The 27,992-nt window shown below is 44.4% G+C and overlaps 1 protein-coding gene across 7 annotated transcripts; it reads left to right on the forward strand.

The window, feature by feature from the left end:
- Nucleotides 1-1,077: 1,077 nt before the first annotated feature.
- SEC16A (SEC16 homolog A, endoplasmic reticulum export factor) lies at nt 1,078-27,970 on the forward strand. Of its 7 annotated transcripts, none has more exons than XM_062641182.1 (33): nt 1,078-1,189; nt 4,385-8,232; nt 8,790-8,935; nt 10,674-10,759; nt 11,569-11,704; nt 12,362-12,560; nt 13,683-13,857; nt 14,643-14,785; nt 14,926-14,987; nt 15,207-15,345; nt 15,597-15,839; nt 16,145-16,242; nt 16,947-17,028; nt 17,214-17,331; nt 17,573-17,684; nt 17,940-18,045; nt 18,503-18,643; nt 18,758-18,871; nt 19,085-19,289; nt 19,473-19,721; nt 20,386-20,474; nt 21,423-21,470; nt 21,672-21,827; nt 22,061-22,138; nt 22,362-22,418; nt 23,049-23,172; nt 23,508-23,645; nt 23,930-24,030; nt 24,347-24,421; nt 25,040-25,099; nt 26,002-26,076; nt 26,319-26,429; nt 27,847-27,970. In XM_062641182.1, the coding sequence occupies exons 2-32, from the start codon at nt 4,459-4,461 to the stop codon at nt 26,385-26,387; spliced, it is 7,398 nt and encodes a 2,465-aa protein (XP_062497166.1). In that variant the 5' UTR covers nt 1,078-1,189; nt 4,385-4,458; the 3' UTR covers nt 26,388-26,429; nt 27,847-27,970. The 7 variants fall into 7 exon arrangements, with proteins under 7 accessions (XP_062497166.1, XP_062497167.1, XP_062497171.1 ...); XM_062641183.1 differs by having other exon boundaries at nt 27,850-27,970; XM_062641187.1 differs by having other exon boundaries at nt 4,385-6,954; nt 7,702-8,232; nt 26,319-27,970.
- The last annotated feature ends 22 nt before the right edge of the window (nt 27,971-27,992 follow it).

The raw sequence follows: 27,992 nt of genomic DNA on the forward strand, positions 1-27,992 counted from the left end.
CCCGCTTTAACGACCGAGCAACAGCTCTTGTGCTGATAACGACCCTCGATGGAGGTGTTTGTTTAGGGCATTTGTGCTGTCCCCTCCGAGGCGGTGCCAGCATCAGCACAGGGATCACCGCCTGCATAGGAGGCACAGCCCTGGGGGTGCACAGCAGCTCCCTGCCTTAAAGCTCGGTGTTTGTGAGAAACGGACCCTCAACACGGAGCTGGGCGTGGAGGGGGCTGCACGTGGCTGATGCGGTCTGCGAAAAACCGAAATGCGAAATCTGCGTCTCTGCAGAGTGGGTTTGGACGCCTTTAAACTGATGCCTACAGGAAACCTGGAGAGGGGCTTGGGACAGGGGCCTGTAGGGACAGGCCAAGGGGAATGGCTTTAACCTGCCCGAGGGGAGACTGAGATGAGCTCTTAGGCAGAAGCTCTTCCCTGTGAGGGTGCTGAGGCGCTGGCACAGGGTGCCCAGAGAAGCTGTGGCTGCCCCGTCCCTGGCAGTGCTCAAGGCCGGGCTGGACGCAGCGGTTGCAGCACCCTGCTCTACCGGAACGTGGTTTGGACCGGATGAGCTTTAAGGCCCTTCCAACCCAACGCAGTCCGTTCCAGGGTGTCCCGTGATTGATCTCCCTGCACAGATCCAGCCCCCACGGACCCGCGGGACGGAGCCCTGGAGTGCAGCGAGGGGCAGGTTCGTATGTCCGCCTCCTCCCCACAGAACCCCCCCGCTTCCCGGTTCTCCGCTGCACCGCCCCGGGCTGCCACCGCCCCGAGGGAAGCGGCTCCAGCCGCTCTGTCCCACCCTGGCGGCCGCCTTCGCCACTGCACCCGCTGCGGCGACCCCTACGGCTCGGCAGGCTGGGGCAGCCCGGCAGGGGCTGTGCCCGGTGCGGGGACACCGGGACCCGCGCTCCGCAGAACCGGGCCGGTGGCACCGCGCGGGACTCGAACCCGCGGCCAAGAGGTCCGCGGCAGCACTGCGCCTGCGCGGGCAGGGGCGCCGTCGAGGCCGTTTCCGGTGTTTTTTATCCTCCGACACTTCCGCCCCTTCCCTTTCAGGGACGGCGGCGGGGCGGGGCCTGGCGGCGGAACCCGGGAGCCGGATGTGCCAAGATGGCGGCGGACGCGGCCGGTGTTGCGGCCGTGGCGGGGGGCGGCGCCCGCTGCTGAGGGGGCTCCGCTGGCCGAGGCCTGCCAGGTACCGGGGGCTGCCGAGTACCACGGGCCGGGCCGGGAGCGGGCCGAACCCTGGGCAGTGCGGGCGGGCTGTGTGCGGAGCGCAGGGCCTGAGGTGCGGACCCGGGGCTGGCGGCCGCCGGTGCCACCCCCCGTGCGGCGGGGAGGGCTCAGGTGCCGCCTGTGGCAGCGCAGGGAGGCGGCGGGGCGCGGGCAGCCCCGGCTCGGGCGCTGGCCCCTGCTGGCGCAGGTCGCGGTGCCGCACGGAGAGGGAAGCAGTGAGAGGCGGCCGGGGCGGGTTTTCCTGCGGGACTGGGGCTGTTCGGGGCCGGCTCGGGTGGCACAGGGGGACCGTGCGCACCCCGAGGTGTTTGAGTGGGGGTACACAGGGTGCGGGAGCAAAAGAGAGAGCCGGCGGTGGAAAGCTCCACCTGCCATTCGTTCCCGTGTGTTCCCTTTGACAAGACACAGAACTTCTGGCAGGCTGGGGTTGATTTTTGAGTTGTGGCTTTGTTGGAGCAGCAACTGGTGCTGACTCAGGAGCGCAGCTGCCTGAATGCGTCGGGACCTGCCGGTCTATTGGAGCAGTGGTCAGTCTCCTAAACAGAGCCAACGGGAACATTTAATGCTGCTTCTGCCTGCAGATCCTTGTGAGTTTGGTTACCAAAGAATTCTTAGAGAATCCTGGAATGGTTTGGTTTGGAAGGGACCTTAAAGCTCATCAAGCCCCTGCCACGGGCAGGGACCCCTTCCACTAGAGCAGCTTGCTCCAAGCCCCTGTGTCCAGCCTGGCCTTGAGCACTGCCAGGGATGGGGCAGCCACAGCTTCTCTGGGCATCCTGTGCCAGCGCCTCAGCACCCTCACAGGGAAGAGCTTCTGCCTAAGAGCTCATCTCAATCTCGCCTCTGGCCAGCTAAAGTCATTCCCCTTGTCCTGTCAGTGCTTTTTCACTGAATAACACTTGCAGCTATTGTCATTTGTGAGAAGGCCAGGAGGAAGCTCTCAAGAGTACTGAAGGTGTAGAGTGTGTCCAGTCTGAGTGTCACACACGTTTGCAGATGTGCAGCTGTCTACACAGAAAGGAATGCCTGAAGAACTGGTGTCCCTGATGCTGGTTTTAAAGCTGCAGATCTCATTTTCCAGCTGTTCTTGCCTTTGGGATTGCAGCAGGGTTTTCATTCACGTTGTTCTCATTGTTTGGAATCTGTGTGTGTGAACACGTTATAGTGCTTGTTTGGTACATGCAGGTGTGTGTGCAAACAGCAGATGTGTGTGCTTGTGTATATATAGGCACATGTGAGGATTAATATTAGCACTCTGTAACCTGTTTCGTGGGCACAGTTGTGCTGTTTAAGTGTAGCTTGTTTGGCTTGTGTCTGTTGGAGAGACAATTTAATTAATTCCCCCTAAATAAGTTGTTCTTTCACACATGAATTTCCAGAGGAGTTTAAAAATAATCATGGCTGTAGAGCTCCTCAGGTGAAATTTACCGATGGCGTTGCCTACAGGGTAGTTTTAATCTTTTCCCCCCTCTTTGGTAACATTTTTTGGCACATCTGCTAGTGTTCGGCAGCCTGCTCTGCATTCTCTATTCATAAGCGTGTAGAAAGTTAAGAATTTCCAGACTAGATAAAGCAGAGCTGGATTGCTCTTAACTTACGTGGTTATTTCCTATTTATACATTTATTAAAATCAGCATTTCTGTTAATACTGGGTCGGGGGCAGGGAGGGTCAGTCTCACCCAGCTGGTATCTTCTGTTTGAATTACCTGACATGGGCACGTTCATTTTATTTGGACTTAAATCCCCAAAGCTTGCAATGCTTTTCCTCCTGTGTGCAGTCTGTTAATATTAACTTTCCTCCTGTGAGGAAGCTGATACCCTCCTATTGAACTGCTGTAATGTGACATTAGAGCTCTAGCCACAGGAATGGCAAACCAGCACTTTGAAGTAAACCCTCCACTTGGTGTAATAGCTGAGCACTGGGACTGGTTGTTACAAAAGAGTGGCAAAGGATTGGGTTCTTTTCCTTTGAGTACATCTGGGAGGACGGGTAAGGAGTGAAATCCGCATTTGGAATTTGGAAGCAGGTATTGAAGTTGTAAAACAGTTGGCTTTTGTGCTCAACTTTGTTTCAGAAACAGCTTTTCTATTAAGAGCAGAACAGGTAGGAATCAATTTTATGGTGGGTAGATAGCAGGTAAGTTAGGGCTTTCCAGGAGGTGAGTGTTCTTTTCCCTAGGGAAAGTTGTACTGATGTCCCATAAAGTCTGTATAGATGACGTTGTGGTCATGTATTGGCATTTTTCAGTTATAAATCTTTAATACATGTGGTTACATGGTGTTCACTCAACATGTACTTTTGTTAACCAGAAACCAGAAGTGGTTTGCATTTGAACTTCTCTGGAGCTATTAAAATTTTGGCTTAATTACAAACCTCTGACTTTTCTGGCTTCCCATTTTATTACTGACAAGACGCTGAATCTTAAAACACAAAGCAAAACACACAAAACCGCCCTAAACCTAAAAATTGCACAGCTTTTGTCTGTGTTCTGTAACCAGAAGTGTATCTGGTATGAAACGATTGCTGTGGGTTCTTCACTCTACGTGATATAAATGATACTTCTTGTGCTCTATTGGGAAACAAGACTCTCATGTGTTGCTAAAGCTTCTTGAGCTGAACTGGACAAATACTGAAGTCTTACCTGTAAAAAGGTTCATTCACACTGAACAACAGAGCTGAAGATCATCTCTAATGGAATTAGATAGTAACTTCTCCACTTGTTATAATTCCATTGAGCTTACCATAGTGCTTGCAGGTTCTGTTGTAGGCTGACTGCTGCTGGCTCTTGTCTATGATGCATGTTCCTGCCTAAAAGAAATCTGGGGCAGTGTAACAGTGTAAAAGCAGTGGTGCTTCAGTCTGGTATTTAAAGGTTTGTACAGGGCTCAGCTGTGTTTAGTTACTCTTACTTGGAGCTTTTTGTTAATATGGAGGTTAAATAATGTACATTGTTACCACAGAGCATTAGACTCAGTTAAACCTGGCCTTGGATTTAGAAATACAATATAGTGTGTGTATTATGTATCTTGGGGAAAGAGAGGTATTTCCCACTTCAAATTCTTTGAGTAATTTGGTTTCTAAAATGAAAACTGTTTAAGTGCTGTGTGTGTTATGAGAAAGGAAACTGATTTGTCATCTGTTTTGCCTTAACAGGGTGGAAGAAGGAATCTCTCTACAGCATCCACTACAAGTTTGTCGTCTCCCATCTGACCCTGTTAAAGGCCATCATGCAGCAGCCTCCGCAGCCTGTGCCAGCGGGAGCAGCAGCTCCACCTCCTGCAGGCATCCCTCGGAACATGTACCGGAGAAACAGCTCACTCAGTAAACGAGCAAATGCACCAGCTGCCCCCGTGCAGCCTGTGACATACGCTTTGGCATTTGGCAAACAGACTCCACAGGGTTCCCCTGTAGATAATCCATCCAAGGGCAGTGCGTTGGTTATGCAAAGCTCTTCCCCCACGGGGTGTCTGCAGCCAGCCCATACGCACACTTCACCACCACGTGCCGGGGACAATCCTCATGGACTGCACACACCTTTAGCAGCTCCTGTACCTCAACCAGGAATCAATCCCAGTATGTTTTCTAATGTTCCAGTTCCTTCACCGTCCCCAGGATATGCTATGAACAGTACTACAGAAGTGCATCCAAATGCAGATCCTGGATTCCAAGGGCCTGTGGTACCACTGCACTATAGTACAGGAGCAGCAGTTGAAAATTCTTTCAGTGTGCATCCTGGAATGGCTGCATCAAGCAAACCTGGAGGTAGACAAGATGTTAGTAGAGGTCCAAATGACATTCCTTCAGGACCCAGTGCAGCAGCGTTCTTCCCTCCTCCTCCTCAGCAGCCTATGTCTCAGTGGAGGCCTGTTCAAGGTAACCTGCAGTCTCCAGTTCGAAATTTTGTGCCCTATTCTGAGCCATCTTCTCAGATTGATGTTCAAAACATTTCTCAGTCTTCTGTTAGCACTTCTCATCCTCCTCTGCAGGCAAATTTCCAGCAGGGTCCTGTGCACCAAGGTATTCCACAAAATGCCATGCAAGCGCCTTTAGCTGTTGGTTGTGAAAAGAATGGGAAAAATGGCTCTGCAAATAGCAGTCACCACATGAACAGCATCCAGCCTGGCAATGTGTTCAGGCAGAACACAGAAATGACTAATGCTTGGTTAAGTCAACCATACCAGGAACAGTTTTACCCACAGCCACCACTGCAAGACTCCAGTTTTGTCCTTCCCACAGCTCAGGAAAATAACCCCCAAAACCAGGCTCCAGATATGTCTGAAACAACAAACAGACCTGTTCCCGCAGATCAAGATCCAGGAACTCTCTCCATGTTTTTCAAAGGGGATGAGGCAGAAAATGAAGAAATACTTTCATCTGAAAAAGATTACATGGTTGAGAAAACAGAGTTTGATGCTTGTCAGCCCAATTCAGCATCCTTGTACCACCAGCCAGTGCATCCTCAGCGCATTGCAGCAAATGTTCGCTCTCAGGCACAGGTTGGTGCAGGGTCAGTCGGTGAGATGGTACAAAAGGGAATGGATCAGTACTTCCCTAAAATTGTCAGTCAGCAGGAGGCACAGGTCACTAAGCATTCTATGTTTGCTGGTGATGACAAGGCACATATAGGTGACATGTCTGGTGGGTCACAGTATGAAAATGTTGAGAACCTGGAGTGCATTCAGAATCAAGAAGTGCTGCCAAGTGAACCACAGAACATTAGTGTTTCATCCCCTGCTGCTGGCCCTGATCTGTACAGGTACGGCTCCTTTCCAGGTCAGATGCTTCCAAAGAATGCAGTTGTGAGCCATGCTGAAGGAGGACCAAATTTGGAGGCACCTGATTCATTACCTCATCCTGTCCGACCAGATAGCGTCTCTTCAAACTACAGCACCATTAGCCACAGGAGTGCTTCCAGCTCAGCAAGGCCTCAAGAGCAAGTTGGTACATTTATTCAGCAAGAAAGTGGGAAGCCTGATGAAGAATCTTCAGCCAGTTTCTTTAAACAGATTGACTCCTCTCCTTTAGGAGTTGATTCCAGTGAGCTAAACCTGGGCAAGACTTACCATGGTAACCTCTCCCAGCCTCCAACCCCGAGCCCCCCTAAGCCTACAGGGGTGTTTCAGACAAGTGCAAACAGTTCTTTTGAACCTGTGAGGTCCCATGGAGTTGGTATAAAACCTGCAGAGATTGACCAAGCAAAGATGGTGGTTGAATTAAGGGAGAACCACTCAAACCAGAAGAACATCAAGAATGCAGCTGTGCCAGCTGCATCCCCAGGCAATCTTGAACAGCCACCAGATAATCTGGAAACTATTTTCATGCCTCCAGTACACCCACTGCCTCTTGCAGTCACTGGTGAAGCAGGAAACATGTTGCACTCTGGGCCTGTTATGGAAAACATGCAATCGGTATCTGAGAGAAGGTCCTCAACAAGAGCTCAGGGAGCAGTGAAGAAGTGTGATAGCCCAGCAACAACTCTGTGGGCTCATAATGATCTGCCTAATTTTGGGGGAAATGTTCTTCTGGCTCCTGCTGCTCCTGCAGTGTATGTACCCGCCAAACAAACTGTAGAAGTCATTCAGCCACCGGAAGAAGGCCTGGCTAATCAGGAGCCAGGCAAACCAGGGACTATGGGTGTGCAGCTCCCGCAGGATGGAAATATAACTTCTGAAAATCTAGAGAATCCTCCCAAAATGGGAGAAGAGGAGGCACTTCAGTCTCAGGCAAGTTCTGGTTATGCAAGTTTGTTGTCTTCTCCACCTACAGAGTCTTTGCAAAATCAGCCTATCCTGATTGCTCAGCCTAATCAAAGCTATAACTTGGCTCAGCCAATTAATTTTTCTCTTTCTCTATCTAATCAGCTAAGCAACAATGAAAACAATCATCCAGTGAAGGACTCTGGGCTTGGGGACAAACCTGCAATGGGTCCCCAGCCTTCTCATGCTGGTGGGATCGTTTCTGGGGAAAACGTGCTGTTACCCGTGATGCAGGTTGGATCTCTATTAGTGAATGCACTTCCAAATACTAATCTGTTAAAGCATAATCTATTACAAAGTCCTGTCAATTCTTCTGATGCTGCTTCTAATCAGCCTGCAAACTTGCTTATGAAAACTCCGCTTAATTTGGCTCCAGAAGGGCAAAAGAATGTTAACATGGAAGGTTTTGTTCCTGAATTTGCCAGCAAGCCGGGGTCTAACTCATCCGTTTCTCCTGGGACAAATCTCCCCAGTGGAAGTGCAAGTGCACTACTCCCCCCTGTTAATTCTGTAGTACAGGCTAATAGTTGTGCAAATCATTCAAATGGCAAAGAAGAAGTTGCTGCAGTGGTCGACTTCACAGTGACACGAACGGTGGAGACAAGCAGTGCAAGTAATTCTGTACAAGTGCACAATCAGTCACTTCCTGGTGGTCCTCAGCACTCAGCTGGTCAGGGGCGTCCTGAGATGCATGACAAACATTTCTATCAACAGGTGACAAAAGATGTACAGCACCAGGCTGTATCAGAGAGAGCTGCACAGGGAGCATTGCCATCTCAACCACAAATGCAAGGAGCTCAGATGCAGCAGCCAACATCATCTGGGCAGCCCTCAGTTCCTTCAAACTACCAGGTTACTGCAGGTGCTAAGGCCATGCAGGCGTCGCAGCAGCATGAGAACCAGGTGCTGAGCAGCCATCCTCAGCCTGTGGGTCCCCAGGAGGCAACTTCAGCACAGCAGCCAACAGGGTATGATCAGATGAGTCCTGACAAGCAGCGAGCATCTGGACAGCCACCGGGTGCTCCAACATCCTCAGCCCCTTCAAGCACCACCAGTCAGCCAGCAATGCCAAATGTGCAACAAGACCTGCAGCGTCCATCCCTGCCTCAGACTCCTCAGGATGCCTTTGGTCCACCCCAGAATCCTTATTACTACTACCGACATCCTTATGATCCTTACCAGCCTCCATATCCGCCACCTTATCCTCCTGCAGACCCCAGAACAGCAGCTCATCTTTATTACATGGTAAATCGTTTTTTTCCCCTTCTTCCCCCCTCGGTATGTATTAATAATTTTCATCTTTGAATTTTAAGCAGTTGTGTTGTGACCAGCATTCAGTACAGCACTGATGTTAAATATTTAATTGTAGGGAAAATCCAGATAGCAGTAACACAACTTGCATTACAAAGATTATAAAAATATAAAGTAGTTGCTTATACCAGTTCCAGTTGGCACAGATGTCAGCATGGTTCTTTGGAGAAAGGTGGCAGTTGTAACTGTTTTAGCTGCCCAGGAGTTCAGATTTGGTTCCCATCTGCTGCCTTTATTATTGGCAGGTTAGCAGAATGGCCAGTACAGTGGTTGAACTGCCTTTAGACCAGACATAATGGTTTTCCCTTAAGTTTAGCATATTAAAGACTTGAATATCACTTGCAGCAGGTACTGAAAGCTGTACTGTAGTCTTATTGATCTGCATCCGTCCAGGTACCACAGTTGTGGTGTGGATGGTGATTTGTTTGGTTTTAAAGGTTCATTCTCAGGGGTTGGAAACCTCCTCCTGTATGTGTCAATCTGTTTTCTAGGAGGATGCCTACGGACAGTATGACCCCCGGTACAGACACTATGACAGCAGCAGCACTGCTTACATGGAGCCTGGGAGTTACCGGTATCCTGAGCCTGAACGTCCTAGTTCCAGGGCAAGTCACTGCTCTGACAGGCCTTCTTCTAGGTATGCAGTTCCTAGATTGAGTCAAATCAGAGTAAAGACCCTGAAGCAGTGAGTGTAATGATGGCTGTTGAAGTTTTGTAGCATAAGCCTCAGTGAGGAAGTTCAAAAACTCATTGTGTGCTGCCATAGGAATGGGCAGGATCAAATGCCACGTCTGAAAAGGGTACAATTCCACAGCCTTTTCTGTTGCTGAAGCCTTATTACTCCTTTCATTTAGTTCTCTGGGTGGTTGCTGGCATTTCTGCCAGGCAGGAGGTCACTATGATGGACTAGGTGCTGAGATTAGCTCTGAGAGATGATGAATCAAGTGAAAACATTCTGGTGCTGCCTCAGGTTAATCTGTCTGATGGTTATTTTGAGTGTGTGGATCATCTTTCTCACAAAACTCCCAGACTCTGTGTAGTAAAGGTGTTCTGTGTGCATGTTCCACCTACTGACTTCACTACAGGTTTTGATACAGGTAGTATGTGAATCAGGCAAGCTTCAAATCTTGGTCTGTCTGATTAGGTGAAATAAAAAATTTGAGAGAGGGACATAATGTGTTCAGATGCCACTTACAAGTATTAAATAACAAAGCAGAAATGGAATCTGTTATTTCTCAAGCAAGAAGCAGCAAGTTACCTTCCAGGGATTACCGCTTTCTTTTGCCAAAGTGATCTGTATAAACTTCAGGTTAATGATGACGTGTTACTGTTGCATTACTTGGCAGGTGGGTTTGCAGGTTTCCAAGGGAAAACCCCAGTTACCTGACTGGAAAGGATGAAACCCTCTGTAGTAGTTGTCTGTTGTTGCTGGCAGCTCACTTAATGGAGCAGTCTTCAGATTAAAAATACTTTTTGCTTACCACCTCCAGAAGATTATAGGAGGTGCACGTTGGCCTTGAGGAGTACACACCAATGGCTGCATGTGATAACTTTTATCATCATCTTGAGTGAATCTAAGTGCACTGTGAGATCTTGTAATGAGATAATAACCTCCAGTAGCACTTCCTGGTGCCTATTCTTCTTATGTACTATTTTTATAAGAGGCTGAAATGCCTACGGGTGGCACGGGGCAGATCAAAGCCTGTTAGGAGCAGCTCTGTCAGTGTGTTGAGGCGTGACGGGACAGCGCAGGTGGATGCGGACTGTGGGACAGTTCTGCAGGGCAGCAGAGCCTGGGAGTGGCAGAGTCAGTGATAGCGTATCTCAAAGTTGCCCTGAATGTGCCAGTGTTAATGCAGCTTTGGCAACTCTGTTTGGGGAGGGGAATAGTATCTGTCTGCAGGAGACTTGAGCCGATTGTTTGGGTGGATAAACCTGATCTGATAAGATTGCATCGCCTCCTCTGCAGAGGCAGGTGCTGTGTTAGCAAACTTCCCACGTGTTTGAGGGAGGAGCATCCCTTGACTTGCTTGGCCACTTTGGAGTTTGTACTATCAGTTGTATGATCAGCTGTAAAGGAACATGAAAGTTCCTATTGTTCTACATTATGTATCTTTACCTCCTATGCATGTATGTGTGTGTGAGAATATGCACATGAGCAGATACAAATGTATGTGTACATGTGCATACAGGTAGACACACTACATTTTTGATCTAATACCCATCTTCTAGCCTTTTTCATAATTGTGGGGTGGTCCTAAAAATGGCATTCCATACCTATTCAGTTGTGGCACATAGTTCTTTATGTCTCGTGCTGACTTCAGAAGAGACTGAAGAGGAATAATAATTTTTCATACTTGTGCCTTTTCTTTCAGGCAAGGGTATGCTGAAGATTATTATGCCAAAAGTGGATGGAGTGATTATTACCCAGGCTATTACCCAAACTCATATGATTATGGAGGTAATGTCTCAAAATGAATTCTGAATTTTTCTATAGAAAATTGCAGGTTTTAGCAAAAAGTAGGGAAAAGGAACTTTAAGATCAGAGAATTATTGTATTTTTCCATATTAATAAAGCTGATATACTTTCCACAACCAGCAAGAATGAGGTTATACTTGCTGAAAACTGATCTTTGGACTTACTTCAGTTCTTAATAATTCGCTATCCTTCCTGAGTTTTATTGAGTAGAAGTAGTAAACAGAAAATAAAGTAAGTTTTTTCTTCACTCCCAGCCTTCGTTGTGCTTTCCATTGTTAGAGCACACCATGATGAGTCTACAGAGTAGTTTTCTTCAGTGTGTTGCAAGCCTGTCGTTCACTGAGGTGTATCCTTGGTGTGTAACATGCAGGCAGGCTTGGAAAGTAAATTTTAGGTGGGTGTGACCAGGAATTGACTCATGATTTGAATTTGTTTTCTCCATGGTGATCTGCTCTCTGCTCACAGAGACATTCTGGCCTTGGTAATCTGCAGATAATTGCTTGTATGGTCCCTGGGAGGATTTAAAGCAGCATCTGTCCACATCCCGAGACATTTGGCACAATGCTCTGGAGACTGATCACAAAGATTCTATTAATACTTGTTGAGTTACCATGTGATGATCAAGTTGGAAAGTTGTTAGGAAAGATCTGTCTGTCTGCTGGTGAATGCTGTCCCTTCAAAAGTGTTAAGCTATTTATCATAACCAAATCAGCATGTCGTTAGAGAGGAGCAGGAAAAGGTTATAGGCAATAGCTTCCAATAGCTAAACCATTTCTTCTTGTTTCCCAAAGATCCAAGTCGCTGGGAACGTTACTCATCAGCGTATGACCCCAGATACAGAGATCCTAGAAGTTATGATCAGAGGTATTGGTATGATGCTGAACACAACCCTTACCAGAAGAGAGAAGCGTATCCATATGGAAGCAGGTTTGTCCATCTGATCCATGTTCTTGGTGCTCTTTCCAGATCTTGAGCAGCACAGGCTTAGGTGCTGATGGTTATCAGACAACTAGTGTGTGTGTCCAAGTAAAGGTGGAGAATCTGGTATTGGCTTCTTGAGGGTTGAGTTCCCCACAGTCAAATGTGTCAGCAGAAAATGAAGTTATGATAGTAAGTGTTCAGGCAAAGTATGAGGCTTTGCTTGTGCACTAACAGAAATATTACTTTACTTGCTGAAGATCTGCCCCAAAGCCTTCAGAAGTTATGAACTGTTGTGATAGTTGTATCAGGCATCAGGATTTTGAGGTATCATGTAGCTTGAAGTAAAATCCTCTCAATATTGTCTAGGAATGCAGGTGCATCCTGTAACAGACTATTGAAAAGCAGTATTACAGATACATTTGCTACTCCTTTCTTTAGCTTTAATATAGGTTATTGAGGAAGACAGATGAGTTGTCATATCAATCAAGACAAGGATTTGAGGAGTAGGGCTTGTTTTCGAATGGGTTAATATTTTGTGGGTTTTCATACTTGGAGTCTCTTCTAGGATGTCAGTTTGATTCCTAAGTGTGCAGTGAAGTCACTTCCCTCAGGGATATAGGTGGCTCTGTTCATTTTTGGGTTATGTGTTTCTTGGCTCTCCAGACATGACCGATATGATGAAAACTGGAGATACGACCCTCGTTTTACTGGAAGCTTTGATGATGAATCCGAACCCCATCGGGATCCTTACGGGGATGAGTTTGACAGACGCAGTGTGCACAGTGAGCATTCCGGCCACAGTCTGCGGAGCTCCCGCAGTGTTCACAGTCACCAGAGTAGTTTCAGCTCTCGCTCTCAGCAAGTGAGTTTCACGTGGTCGCATCAAGCATTCTTTCAGCTGAGCTGGGTCTCTCTCTGTTTAGGGTGGGTGAAACAGGAGAAATATGGAAATATTTCTGGGTTTAGCTTGGGGGGGAAATGCATTTTGAAAACTTTTATTCTTTAAGTTAAGGCTGTTTTGTAACATGGTTTTGAACTTAATATTTATCACAGTTGACAAGAGACCTTTAACCAAAATCAGCACTCAGCTGTGCAAGTTGCCACACACAGAGAAATGGAAAATTTCCTCTACTGAATCCATTTGCTGTTTGTGAGAACTTTGCCCTTACTGTGCTTGGATGTAGTTGATGTGCCTGGCTTTGTGTTATGTTGATTTTCACATCACAAGCATGAATGCTATTACTGAACTTGGGATCTGCTGAAGGACTAACTCTGTGTTTGGATGGTGCTATTTTGACTATAAAAGCAAAACCCAAATCTAACTGATTACTCATCTGCTCATACCATAAGTACAGTACCTGAAAAACACAGAATATTTGGGTAGCATTTGGAGTACAATCTTTGCTACTAGAATGTGTTGTTACAGCTATGGTCTCATGTTGGTTCATGATGTTCCCTGGAAGGTTTAGGTGGTTTTCCAGTCTGAATGCAAATTCATTAATATTGGAAGTAGTATTGGAGATCATTTAGGCATTCATCTGTAGGCACCTGACGTCATTTAGGCATTCATCAGACATAATCAGTTCGGATTTTCTTTCAGTGTGACAGCAGAGGTGAATGTTGCTTCTGATCAGTAGCTGCTGATACAGCAACACTTTTAACTCGTTCTGTAATGTTCTTCACACAAGCACATCGACGTTCCATTGTGAGAAAACTGGAAGTACTAGGATGTGAACAGATCAAATGGTAGCGAAACACTGAGGGGGGACATGGAGATACAAATTACCTTCCCTAGCCTGTTGCTGCAGGTGGATTCCTGGAGAGCTTCCTCCAAAGCAGAGATTAGGAAGCCTGGTTTATGAGCAGTGTAAAGAATCAAAGCCAGAGAGAAGACACACTTACTGCCTTGACTCATGCCTGCAGCATTGCTTGCTCTGTGTAACTTCATGCTCTCTGCTAACAATTACTAATATGATCTATTTAGAGCCAGCTGTATAGAAGTAATCATGATCTAACGGCTAATACATATGAAACTGCACAGGCAGCATCACTCCATGCAGATTATCCCTATGGTGGATATGCTCCCAACTTTGATGGACAACAGCCTTTTACAGATTATGGCTACCCACCTGAAACTGGATGGTCAGCAGTGGAACAAGGTACTGGCACCACTGGGGAAAGAGGAGGGAAGGCATGGGCTTGAGAGGTTGTCTGTCCTTGGTAGTTTACACTGCTGTAAATGTTGGTTATTATATATAGTGTACAAAATGCCTTTCATGTGTTCAGTGAACCTGTTAACAGGAAAAAAAAAAGGCTGATTCACAGTGTATGTACACAAATATATGTGGACAAAGTTCTGTTCCTCTTCCAGTGTAAGGATAACTTGCTTGTTGAAACCTGGGTATATCAGAGCAGTAGTAGCTGCAGCGTCTGCTATTAAATACTGCATACTTCCATTTGTAAATGTTTTCTTAGATAGGTTTTTAACTATTGCTTCTGCCTCGTGGGAAACGGTTATAAAGTTTAGCTTAAACTTCAGATTTTCCCATAGTTTCTTCTTGCCCTTTTGGTGTGTAACAAACCACTGTTTTCTCTGGAAAAGGTTTTGCAGAGTAGGTTGAAGTACATCATTAGCTCTTTGAAGATGCATCACGTATTTGTACAGATATCATGGAAATGTGTCTGGTACAGATAATCAAAGTCCCTACACTGACAAAATAAGCGTGTTTTAAAGTTCTGTAGTTTAGTTTTGTTCTTGTTGCAAATCTTCAGAAGATCTTTGGAGCTATAGTGGAACTGATTGCTGCATATAAAGTTCAGCCAAATTGAGTGGCAGGGTTTTTCCACCAGTGCTGCAGGAATACTGGTTTGGATAAATACATCAGCAAGTTTACTTTAGTTGCAAGACAGGCTACTTGTTCTTATTTATTTCTTCCCATTTCAGCACCTTTAAGGCCCTCAACACCTGAGAAATTTTCAGTGCCTCATATCTGTGCCAGGTTTGGTCCTGGTGGCTTCTTAATCAAAGTGCTGCCAAACCTGCCTTCAGAAGGACAGCCAGCTCTGGTTGAGATACACAGTATGGAGGTAAAGTTTAAGGTTAAAAAGGGAGGTGGTGGATACAGGCTTGCTTACAGTGTGGGTTATGTTCAGGTTTGGGGGTTTTACTGCTAAAAATCAAAATTTGCAGTTATAAGGGTTTCTTACAGATTGTATTTGTGTTTTAGACTATGTTGCAGCATTCTCCAGAGCAAGAAGAGATGAGAGCATTTCCTGGTCCTCTGGCTAAGTATGTTCTTACAGATTTCAGAGTTCATTTCTTCATTGAACACTTGTCTGTAAATTACAGGACTTGAACCAACTTCAAATATTGGTGACTTTTCACGTGTTTAAATAAGATATGATCGTTAAGTTTGTTCCTCATGCTAATCACAGTTATGATCTCAGTGTTGTCTTTTCCTTCATTAAAGCTTTTTTCTTCTTTTTGCCCTGTTCTCTTTGTTTTCAGGGATGACACCCACAAAGTGGATGTTATTAATTTTGCACAAAATAAAGCTACACAGTGCTTTAAGAATGAAAACTTAATTGACAAAGAATCTGCAAGTCTGCTCTGGGACTTCATTGTCCTGCTGTGCCGGCAGAACGGGGTATGTCTCACTGCTTGAATTGTTACCTGTCCTAAAATAGTTTATATACAGAATGGTGTTTATGTAGAAGACAGGGATGTGTGTATAGGGGCTTATCTTGGAATAGTTCATGGATTGATGGACCAGGTAAACTGGCCACTTATCCCCAGATGCTCAGAGGTGACGGTCACATATTGCTGTTGAAATGACAGCTAAAATGAAAGCAGTGTTGAAATAGCAGATTTTTCTGTGTGCTCTCTCTACGTGTGCAGACCGTTGTGGGAACAGACCTGGCAGAACTTCTGCTCCGAGATCATAAAACAGTGTGGCTTCCTGGGAAGTCCCCTAATGAGGCAAACCTGATTGATTTCACTAACGAGGCTGTGGAACAAGCGGAAGAGGAATCTGGTGAAGCCCAGCTCTCGTTTCTCACTGATAATCTTCTAACCACTATCGACAGTCTTGAGAAAGAGACGGAGAGGTTCAGAGAGTTGTTGCTTTATGGCCGCAAGAAGGTGAGTGCTTGTACTGGTGTTCCAAATCTGCATCTGTCTAATTTTGTCTACTTATTTGTCACAAATCTTAAAGCTCGAGGCATCGGTTAAAATAATTTGTGCCACTTGCAGTGTATGTAATATTTCACTGCACTGTGCTGATATGGAAAAATGTCATGCCCTACAGTTTGTAATATAAAACAATTATATTCATGTGTTAGCATCTGATCTAAACAAAGCCACCAAGTACTACTTTAGAGCATTTGTTCATTCATCTGAGTGGTATGCTAAGCAGTTTCCAGGAAACCGATTTCTGTATTCACTAGGATGCTTTGGAGTCTGCCATGAAACATGGTTTATGGGGTCATGCTCTGCTACTTGCCAGCAAAATGGACAGCAGAACACATGCAAGAGTTATGACCAGGTACTGTTTTGCTTGTTGATTAGTACAATGTGACTTATTTTGCTAATAAGGTAGAGACTTGGTGCTCAGAAAACTTAATGGCAAAATGATGAGCTACCTTAGTAGCTTATACAAGAATTAAGCTTTAATTTTACCTGTACATTCAACAGTTATCTGTTACTTTTCACTCTAGGGCCTGCTGGCCATAAAATGAAAGCTGAGAAGTTATTCCATGCCACTTGTTCCATTTAAGGGGTATTTGAACAGTGTCATCATGGGCTTCTTTGACAGGTGCTGTTAGTTAGGCTTTGAAAAAACTGCAAAATCCCATTGTCAGCTTTGTTAAAGCCAGGGAGCTCTGTTGTACCCTTCATTCTCCTTGGCCTGTGAGAAGTAGATGTCTTTGTGCCTGCTGTAGACAGGAAAACATTCTGTCAGCTTCCTGAGGTTGTGAAATCATGTACTAAGTCTGGTCAGCTGGCTTGGGGGGAATCCTGAGGTTTTCCTTTATTTGAGCTGTCCTGTATCAGAGGGCAGATCCAGTTAACTAGTGATCTTTTGCTTTTGAACATTATCATCTGGGCAATCGCTTATTCAGTGTAGTATTTTCAGACAGGAGTTCCTTCTCTTAAACTAAGCTGGATTAACTGCCACTGAATGTTCAGGTACATTTTAACTGCTTACCCCATGCTTGTGTTTTGTTTTTCTGTGTAATGTCTCCGTAGATTTGCCAACAGTCTCCCAATTAATGACCCTCTGCAGACTGTTTACCAGCTCATGTCTGGAAGGATGCCAGCTGCATCCACGGTAAGATTCAAGTGTGAGCTGCAGTTGAGACAGAATTGTTGCTGCAGTGAGTGGTGTAGTTCACAACAGTAATCTCTGCTTTTCCTAGAAGGTCAGATAAGTTGTTTTGGTCCTTTTTAGGTTGAAGCACTTACCCATGCAGAGCTCCAGTCACTGATTTGACTAAGTAATTCTTCTAATTTTAGTGCTGTGGAGATGAGAAATGGGGAGACTGGAGGCCTCATCTAGCAATGGTGTTATCCAACTTGACCAATAATGTGGACTTGGAATCCAGGACCATTGCTACCATGGGAGACACTCTTGGTAACTCTTGGGGAATGAACAGGGTGATAACTGAAGGGAAGGCTTTCTGAAAGCTTTAATTACTCAGCTTATTTTCTTGAAAACAAGCAATTGCTGTGTAAAATGTAAAGGGGAACAGTTTGATGTGGGCATGTCTCTGTTGGGAAGGTATTTGGATGCAAAGCCAAACCAATATGGGACACTCAATTACAGTGTGCCATTGAGAGGAAATACCCTGATTATGTCACTTACTTCTCTGCAGCTTCAAAAGGCCTGCTGGATGCTGCTCATTTTTGTTACCTTATGGCCCAAGTTGGTTTTGGAGTTTATACAAGGAAGACAACAAAACTTGTCCTGATTGGATCAAACCATAGGTTTGTCTTTCTCTTTTGTTTAAAACCATGATTTTTTTAGATGCAAAAATGAAAGAGTAATGGCTTGAGACTGAGTTGCCTTGGTCCCCTTATCACCACTATCCACAGCTGGCCTTGAGATAACTCTTTGGTGCCGTGTCCTTGTTTGATACTGTGTGTCTGCAGAGCTGACTTCTGATTGAGAGGTCTGTATTTGGTGTCAGCATGTATCACCTGAATGTTGACTGATATTTTTCCTCTCCCATTCCTGAATAGCTTGCCATTTTTTAAGTTTGCCACCAATGAAGCCATTCAGAGAACAGAAGCCTATGAATATGCACAGTCCCTGGGAACTCAGCCTGGGTGCCTGCCCAACTTCCAGGTCAGGAGCTGCTTCTTTTTTAGTTGCTTTTATTTCAACAGGTTTAATGGGAGGTTTCTCTCTCTAATGTGCTAAAATCATAGCAAATACTTTCTCTGTTGTAACATGAAGTGTTTCTGGATAACAGTGCAAGGTAACTTTCCTGGTTTTTGTTTAAATCTTCTCTGAATTTTTGTCATCTGTGCATTCTGAACTTGTTTATTTTTAATTTTGTTACTGTAATTCTATATTCCAAAAGAAAAATGCATCAGAACTTGATGATGCTGGCTGTAGTCAAATAACTTTTGCTGGATACTTTGAGTGGAAGAGGAGAGTTCTTTTTCCCTAATTTTTTTTTCTTACCTAGTATAGGTGGGATAATGGGATATCTAAGCATGTAACTGGAATGACAAACTGCCTTTCATTCAGTATGAATGTTCTGCTCACTTGGTGTATTTCCCCTGCTTGCATTCCATAGGTTTTTAAATTCATCTATGCTTGCCGACTAGCTGAAATGGGACTCGCTGCTCAGGCTTTCCATTACTGTGAAGTGATTTCCAGAACAGTCCTGAAAGACCCACATTACTATTCACCTGTACTTATTGACCAGCTAATCCAGGTAACACAGGGAGAATTAAGTGCTGGCGGGTTTGTATTGTAGGTGGTAAGCTGTGGCTGAGGTTGCCTTTTGTTGCCTGGTTAATTTAAACTCTGCAATGATTACTTTCTCTAGATGTCATCCCAGCTACGCCTGTTTGACCCACAGATAAAAGAAAAACCAGAACAGGAATCTTTTATTGAACCTTCATGGTTAGTAACGCTTCGACATGTGGATGGACAGATCAAGGTACAGAATGTGCTTTTCAACATGAATTCCTCTTTTGAGGATTAGTGTAAATCACTTTTCTAAATGGCTTTGTTCATGCTACTAAGTACAGAAGCATGTGAAGTGACCTTATTATATGTTCATGTCACAAAGTGCAAGTGAGATTTCCTTTGCTCTATGTTCCCTTGGTTGCAAACTTAATGTTAACAATATCTTGGTCATTTTTTTGTGCAGGAGGGTGCAATAGCTTATAACACAGACAGATCCACTCCACCACCATATGCCTGTAGTACACCAAGCTCTGAATTAGACCGTGCTAGTCAATGTGATGGAGCAGGAGCTGGCCATGACGTGGGTCCAGGTGCTGAAAATGCATTGTTAGCATCCTTACTACCCAATGTGGCTCAACAGATGCAAAGTGTGCAGCTCATGCCTTCAGGTTAGTGCTTCAGATCCTTCTTCATGACAGAAAATAAACCTTTCGGGTTTCTGGAATAGAAACCACTTAAGAGGGTGGCAGAAAGAGTGAGATTTCACTTCTGCATTGTATCTTTTTAGTGAAAGGTTCATACACTGGAATTTGTTCAGTTATAACTCTTAACGTTTTTATTGTGTGCTGCAGTACCTCAGGCTGACCTTGATGGATCAGCTGCTGTGATTCCTCCTGGTGACCAGGAAGCTGTCCGAAGTGTCCCTTTCTACCCAGTGGCTTCTCAGTCTATTGGTCCAGGGCCTGGCTTTGCATCTCCAGGATTCTCAAATCCGTATGGAACTGAACCATCACCACTGTACTTGGGGTCAGCAGTACCACCAGGAGGGCCTCCACAAGAAAATGAACCACGATTGGAAGAGCAGACAAACCTGGAAACAGGTCTGTGGTATCAGTAAACAGCTTTCCTTCCTTATCAAGGGATTGAAGTATTTGGGGGAATAATGTCAAATATCTCAATATTTAGAAAACAGTAACTCAAGTCTTGTGATGAAATTGAAACCCACCATGTAATGGTACAGAAACATCTGTGGAGAATTTCACTATTCATTCTGCTTATTTGGCTTAGTTTAAAAGAGAGATCAGACTCAGCAGGCTAGGGGTTTAACTCTGAGTGCACTGGGCTTAGCAGTTCTGGCTGTGAGGTCTGTGACTGGAGTCTGAGGGATTTCTGCCTTGGACGTCAGCTCCTGCAAACCTGATACATTTTAGTTTGGTGACAGCAGAACCTGTGAAGGCAGGAGGCACACACAAGTTTGGCAGAGCTGTGTTAGAGATGTGAAGAACCTTAAACTGCTCCATATTGAGCATATCGCATCCCTCAGCCTGTCCTGGCCTATTTAAAATGAACTTCATATTCATGCAGGAGAAAAAAGGCAAAATTACAGCAACTACAGTTCATGTTCTTTAAAAGGCCAGGTTCTTCCTAGCACAAAACTTCTAACTAGTGAAGACTTTTCTCTTAAAAGTGGTGTTGTGGGGTTTGGGGGCCTTTTTGTTGTGTCCCGTCCCTCCCCCCCCAACATAATCTCATCTGTTTTTTAAGGAATGCAAAGAATTGCATCGGAGTCTCCTGCACAGAACTCTTTCCCTGACCAGAGAGAGGAGGATTTCTATGGCAGGATGGCTAGCATGGTATCTCTGTTTCCTACATCTCTTCAGCAAGTGTCAGCTGCACTGCAGATCTGTGCAAACACAAGCATACACTGGGGCTCTGTCTTGCTTTGCAGCAATACTTGAAGCTTGGTTTTTCTTTCCCACTGTTCTTCCCCTTCAGTAGAATAAAAAAATGAAATAATAGAAGAAACTTAGCCCTAACTTCTCTAAAAATAATTACAATTTAAAAAAGGTGGAGGGGGGTATTGGGCTGTTGTCTAAGGAGTTTGATTTATCTTTCTCTTCCTTCCTCTCCCACCTCCCAGAATGATTCTTCATAGCCAGAAGAACTCGTAGCACACCTCAACAAATGAGGCCCTAAAGAACAGTTCTGTGACTGTTTTAAAAGCACACTTGTAGTGACTGGAAATGTGGAAGGTGTCTTACCAAAATCCAAGCCCCCTTTTTCAAATACATAGTATTTTCACTGTTTAAATATCGCTGAAGTTGGTGTCTCCTGGGAAATCAGATTAGCTTAAACATTTTAAATAAGGGTACCTATTTAACTGATAAAGGATGAAGAGACTTTTTAACTAAAAGTTAACCATGCTTATAGAAGAAAGAGTGGATGGTTTTTTTTTATGCTTGAGTTGCTATACAAACATTAGAAGAACAATCCAGTGTTGGAGGTGGGGGGGAAATGCAGCAGCCACTCCCTGGTGCAGCTTGTGTCTTTTCCTCTCATGGGCTGGTTGGCCTGCACAGCAATGCCCTGATTTAACTCTCTTTAATGGGCCAGTTCCATGATAGTGCAATTGCTTGGACAGCTCTTTTCCTGCACCTCCTATATGTCAGAAGAGATAGAAATACCCCAGTAACCAGCTTGAATATCTTTAATTGTGTGAGAATTCTTGATAAGAAGTGAATGTTGTGTCAGATATTTAGCTGCTTGCTGCTTATGCATGTCCTGGCTTTGTATCTAACCAGGCACCAGGACGAAGATCCAGATCTGCATCTCAGTCTTCAGCACATATGGTATGCCATGAGCAGGCTGCTTCTTTCACTAAGTCTTCTTTTTTATTTATGTTTGTTTTTTATGCCTTCTTATCTGCTTTAATATCTCTTCCTATTAATATTTTTCAAAGAAGGGATTTGTTTAGTAAGTTTATATTTAATCCATTGATCGATTGCTCCAGCATTGCCAACTTTGTTCTTTCCTGTACGTTTGTAATACAGGGCTATGGGCGAAGATCCCGAACAACTTCAGAGTCCTCTGCTCATTCTGTGGGGCGAGAGAGATCCAACTCTGCAGCAAAGCAGTCTTCTCCTCCCTCTGTTCCTGTAGGGAAAGAGACTAAAAAGGAAACAAAAAAGGAGGCAGCACCTAGAAAGGTAAACTAAGGAAGTACCTGTAGCTGGAGGGGGTATGTTAGTGCATGGGGTGACTCCTGCTTTGGGTACTGATTTAAGAAGTCTTGACTGAACAACTTGCTATTTATTAGGTGCAACTCTGGCTCAGAGTTGAAGTCCTTAGGAGAGAATAAATTGTTGCATGGATGTTTCTCTTAATCTGCCTGTAAAGACAGTCTTGAGAGAATTAACTGAATAGATGCATTTATTTTTAGACTGGTGCAACCTGGTTTCGCTGGCTGATGGGAAAAGGAAAGAATGAAGCTCACCTTCCAGATGACAAGAACAAATCAGTAAGGCCCCTAAATCACAGAAGCCTTTATGCATTTTAGTTGGTTCAAAAGAGTTTCCTGGATGAGAGAGGAACATTGTTTTGACAAGCAAATAGATAAGTGTAAATGGATTCTGCTTATTCCAAGACTGGCTGTTAAAAAGAAGTTCCTTTTTTGGGGGCAGACAGCAGGACCTTAACAGCTTAATTTGGTCTCCTAATCCTTGACTGTGATTTCCTTGTAGATTGTTTGGGATGAACAGAAACAACGCTGGGTTAATCTGGATGAACCAGAAGAGGAGGTAAAAATCTCAGTACTCAGTATTTGGTCAAGTGGGAAACTGATCTGAACTGGGCACACTCTTCTTTAATCTGTTACTGGCTCTTAAGAGATGCCTTTTACTGAATTTGGATTAAAACGTGCAACAGGTTACATATTCTTGCAGGCTCTATCCGTATGGAACCATTTGTATCTTTAGTTGCTGGTGTTGATTTGGTAATTGTGATTGAATTTACAATGGAGTTTGCTCTAAAGTTTGCCCTGTGTATCTCTTCATAGAGGTTGGAATCACCTACACAGTTGCTTCTTAATTACACAGACAGAATATAGGGGGGGAAAAGAGGAAGATTCTATAGTTTTGAAAATGTAATGTATTGTGTAGCAAAGAAAATCACATGTCCTGACCATCCTTGTCATTCAAGGATCTCTCTCAAAACACAAATGGCAAGAACCACTGTTGTGTTTCCTTTCAAAGTGAGCATAGATGAGTTGTAGTAGTGCCTTGATACTAGTTATCAGATGGAAGATGAGGAACAGACATACGGGATGTATGTCTCTTTTATGTGCTCTGAAGTAAGGAAAAGGGAAGTCAGATGGGTACTTTGTTTAAAACTCTTGGTCAGTGATGATGTGGATTTTCTGTTCCCTGCAGAGCAAACCCCCACCACCACCTCCAACAGGATTTCCTAAGGCTCCTCAGGCTGCTCCACCTGGACCTGGAGGTGGACCTGGAGGCCCTCCTGGTGCCCCTGTCAACATGTTCTCCAGGAGAGCAGGTAACAGGCAACAGTGATGCTTCAAGTATGGAGGACTTCAGGTTTTCTCTTGCATAAAATATGAAGGCAGAAGTCTCACCTTTTCTGGACTGATCAGGGAACAGTTGGCAACTCAGCGATGTCATGGAGCTGTGGCTGTTGCTGTCCTTGCTTGTGCCTAGCTTCTGCACTGTGGTTGTTGTCACAGCTGTGTCATGACTTGTGTATTACTGTTTGTGTCCCTGGAGCACTATTTTCTGATCCTGAAGCATGGTTTAGCCAGCAGACTGGTGAAGATAGACACAGGGATGACTGACATGAGGCTTATCTGTTATTTCTGGATTTTTCTGTTTTAGCTGGAAGCAGAGCCCGTTATGTTGATGTCCTGAATCCAGGTGGAACCAAGTCAAGTGGTACTCTTCCAGCACCATCAGACCTATTTGCCCCCTTGGCACCAATGCCAATTCCTGCGAATGTATTTGTTCCAAACTCAGGTGTGTGGTTATCTATGGTTATGTGGTTATCTGTGTCACTTTTGAGTGTCTGTGTTACGTAGCCTTTATTAAACAGTAAGTATGTTCAATCTCATTAACTCCAGTTTGATTTAGAAAGAAACAGATGGGTCAGTAAACTTGTAAGTTTACTTCTTTAGATTACTTTTTTCCTGGGGGAAGGTTGATATTGTAAAAGCTCATTTCTGCTGATGTTCCTGCTTCTCATTCTGTGAAATCAAACACCCTGGTATGGTGTGTTTGGTTAAATCCTATTTCCTTTGTAGTTCCAGGGGAACCCCAGCCAATGGAAGGGAGTGGTGCAGCAGAACATGCATCAGCTGCAAATCAAACCAGCACAGATCCTGCTGCTGCTGTGGAACCAGAGGTGGGTTAGAAGGAATGTCTTATATATAGAATTCAAGCTTCTGATTAAAAACCCTTCATGATTCTGAGTAGTAGTTTCATGGCCACAAAACATGATGTTGTAGGGATGATGCTTGTGTATAGCATTTTGATTAAAGAAGTGGGGAAGGGAAATGCAAGTGGAAATGGGAATGGGAAGCCCATAAAGATTGCATTCTGTCTATGGGAGCAGTATGTGTCAGGAGAGGGACCAGAGAACACATCTGCATCAATACAGCAGAAATGTGAGATAGCATCATAGTAGTAAAGATAAACAGAAGTGCATTGTTTTTCTTTAGTACTTAAACCCTGCAATCCTTCCTCCTGGATCTGGACTTCCTGTTGCTAACCCTGATGGCTCCCAGTCAGGCGAGGTAAGGCTTAATTCACAGTAGTTAGATGATGACTTCTGACGCGTATTTTAACCATTAATTTGTAGAGGATTTATCATGGGCCAGCCAACAAGTCAGTGATGCAGTTGCTGATGACTAGCCAAGATGGAATCATGTGACTGCCTCCAAAACTGTACAGACAAGAACTCTAAGCCCCTGTGTGAAGTTCAGCCTCTGTGTCCTACATGTGGTGGAATCTTTTTTCTATGAAGTAGACTTTGACAAACCTTTGTCAGAGTAAAATACCAGTAGCAGTGTGAGGATCTCTTCTTGCCTCCGTGCATGCGTATAATTTCACTAATACTGAGTGCAAGACACGACAAAGAGAACAGATTGCTATGTGCCAGGCAGAGTAACATTGCCCTTGTTCCTACTAAATGTTCTCTATAGCTACATAATGTTGTGCTTTAAGAAGCCCTTTTGATTTAAACTAACTTCTGGCTTTACGTTTTATTTTGTTGGTTTAACTTGAAGTTGGTTTAACCTTTGGCAGAGACTTTGAAACTGAAATAAAACAACTGAAAGCTTGGGGCAGTGACATGCATGACGACTTTTTTATTTGTGTTTTTTTTGTATTTGTGTGTTCTTGCTGTTTTGTAGCTTTCGCGCTCTAGTTCAATGAGTTCATTATCACGTGAAGTAAGCCAGCATTTTAATCAGGTACATGTGGCTGGCCATTCTCATTTATGTTCACTTACTTACCCCCCCCCCCTTTTATTTTGCATTTGCTCAAATACTAATGCTACTGTTTAGTCGTTTTCCCCTCTGCTCGTTTCACCACAGTAACATCACAAGTAACTAATGATGTAGTGTTCCTTTTAACACTCAAACAGGGTCTTCAGAGTTGTTTGTATCCATGAGAGTGCATGTAATCCAAGCATGCTTTTTGTTTATGCTCATGTTCCTAAGAGACTCACTTAATCATTTTGATCAGCTCTTTCCTGGGATACCAAAGTTGTCAGTTGATTTTAAACAAACAAAAACCCCAAACCCAAACCAACAACAACAAAAAAAGCCTCACCCAAGCAAAACCTTGTCATCCTGCTGCTGCCAGCCTCCAATTGGTAATAACACCAATTCCTGTTTCATCTGCAAAAGCCCCTGTAGGAATTAAAGGAATGCTTCATCTCTGCTGTGAGTTCCAGTGCTGTGGGGTCACCATAAAGGGGTGACACAAACTCTCTCTGATATTTCTAAGTAAAGCAAAACTCAACATAGAACGTTTCTTTTGGGGCGAGCCCTCAGGTGTACTAACAAAAGCAGAAGGTACTAATTCAGTGAAGTCACACCGGTGTCTTGTTTTGGTTTTGCATGCTTTGGATTTTCAGAGCTATTTACAGTTTGTGCATGTGATGTTGTTTTGCCAGTTCCTACATTAAGCAAGTAATACTTAAGATCTGGATGCAAACTGTACCAGCACTTTTGCAGTTGTTACAAATGCTGTGCTGCCCATACTGTTGGCATTTAGTACTGTGGATATCTGCTCTATATGACCAAGCAAACCATGTCTGAGAGGCAGGGGAGCTCTGCAGTTTGTAACTTCAGTATTATCTCCTTCCTAGCCTGCCGCTGTGCCACCTGCAGGGGGACCTTCAGCAGGAGCAGTTCCTTTCTACAATCCTTCTCAATTTGCACAAGTGAGTAAAGGCTTTGTCTTTACTTTGAACAAAACCATTGAACAAAACCTGTTGAACAAACGCATCCCTTTGCTTTACTCTAGTTCAGTTGTGCCTGTTGCATGTAGAGTGTTAAATGTGTTCACAGACCAGTCTAGCACCCCTTTAATGGGTTTGTGTTCAAAACTTCAGTGCCAACTTTGCATTTTGTCTCCAGGATGAGCTTTTACAGAATGCTTTTTGTTCCTGTTCTCCTTTTTCAGTCTCCTGCAGTCACTGGAAGTTCAAGACCGGGAAGAATTGGACAGAGGAAGTATCCAACACTGAAGTAGAATACAGTGGCTTTGTGTTTGGAATTCTCACTCGTGTTCTGAGTATGCAAAGAACTATTCAATTACGGCACATGGTATCAGTACTAGCTGCAGGTGACATGACAGATTGAATGATGGGTGATTTTTTTCATGGGTCTCCCTGCTTGCACCTCATCTACGCAAACCATTACCAAACATGAAATATGTGTAACTTCCTTTTTAAAAACCTGGCTGGAAATAGCTTTGCTGAGATAAAGAATAGACACGAGGGAGGAAATAGTTGCTGTCTGTTACAAAAACTGTTTGTAAATTGCATAGGCAATTTATTCCATGAGTTTATTTGAAACCTACTAGTGTGACTTTGGAAGGCAGAGTTTCAGGGATTCCTTAATTTCTGAAGGATGCTTCCCCTCCCAGGGGGGGAAAACCATGTCCACATTGTAACATAACGCTCTGTGGCCTTAAAGAGGACCATGCACAATTGTAACACTTACCCAACAGGACTGGGTTTCCCAGCGTGAGGCACTGGAGATGTTCCTCTGGGAAACGCCTGGTGCTGATTGGTTCTTTGGAGGAGGGAGGGGGCCACAGCTCATCCAAATAAATTGACCTATATGGAATGAAAACTGTGACTGTAATCTAATGGTAATTTGATTGGGAACTTACCTAGTCTGTATGTAGTTTGTGGTTTAGACTACTTGTAAAGCAAATTGTATAGTGGGGAAGAAGCTCTCTGTATAATAGCCAATGCTGTACTATTTGATGAGTGAGTGTTTTTAAGTGCAATACGGTTACTTGCTTTCTCTCAAACTGCTGGCACTGTGCAATTAAGGTGGTAACAGCTTGAAAGTTAAGTTTCTTTTCCTGTTGAGTGCCAGAATCAGTGTAATACTCTGTTCTTGAAATTCCATTGCTAAAATAACCGAGGTCTTAAATAGCTAACGGCTGAATTTCAAACGTACTAAAAGTAGACGGATTAGACCTCTACTGAAGGACTTTAAAATCTTTAGATTTTAATATAGGAAATCTTGCAAACCATGATATGCAACATTCATATTCGCTGAAGAATCTGAATTATCTGCAAAGAGAGAAAAAAACTTTAAATATTTATTAAATCAGTAGGCCATATTTTATTTAGAACTTGCCACCAGACTCTTTGATTTTACTTGAATTTCTGCCCCCGAGTAGAAATAACGTGAATGTGAAATTGCCAGTGTCAGTCCCCCATAGTTTTCTCTTTTCTTCTCCTGAATAATGCCACCTTTCTGAGCTCTCGATCGCCTTACATGTGTCCTAGAAGGTTTGTATGTAGCCGAAGTCGAACGCTGTTTGGAGGGGGTTAGAAACCTTTGCGTTGCGGTCCATCCTCCAGCCGCGGGCAGCAGCAGTCAGTGTGGTTTACTTTTCTATAATCAAAACCTTGGCAGACGCTTGGCTTCCCTCTAGCCCGGCCAGGCTGCTGATTGTGTTCTCCTTTCAGTAGAGACTGCCAGCCACCTTCCGTGACGAAGGCTTCCTCTGCGCGGGGAGCGGCTCTTTCCTAAGTGTAAGATTTGACACTGTACATTCTGAAATAAAATATTTTGCGCTCTGGAGCACTTTCACATTTTACTTCTTCTTGTGGTT

The sequence above is a fragment of the Pezoporus occidentalis genome, unplaced genomic scaffold, assembly GCF_034315485.1.
Source record: "Pezoporus occidentalis ecotype Australia unplaced genomic scaffold, CSIRO_AGI_Poc_V1 ctg68, whole genome shotgun sequence".
Classification (NCBI taxonomy): domain Eukaryota; kingdom Metazoa; phylum Chordata; class Aves; order Psittaciformes; family Psittacidae; genus Pezoporus; species Pezoporus occidentalis.

Coding starts and splice junctions, on each gene's coding strand:
- SEC16A (XM_062641181.1), top strand. CDS start 4,459: ATGCAGCAGCCTCCGCAGCCTGTGCCAGCGGGAGCAGCAGCTCCACCT. Junction 18,644..18,757: donor TTATTGACCAGCTAATCCAG/GTAACACAGGGA, acceptor TACTTTCTCTAG/ATGTCATCCCAGCTACGCCT. Junction 23,173..23,507: donor CATGTTCTCCAGGAGAGCAG/GTAACAGGCAAC, acceptor TTTCTGTTTTAG/CTGGAAGCAGAGCCCGTTAT.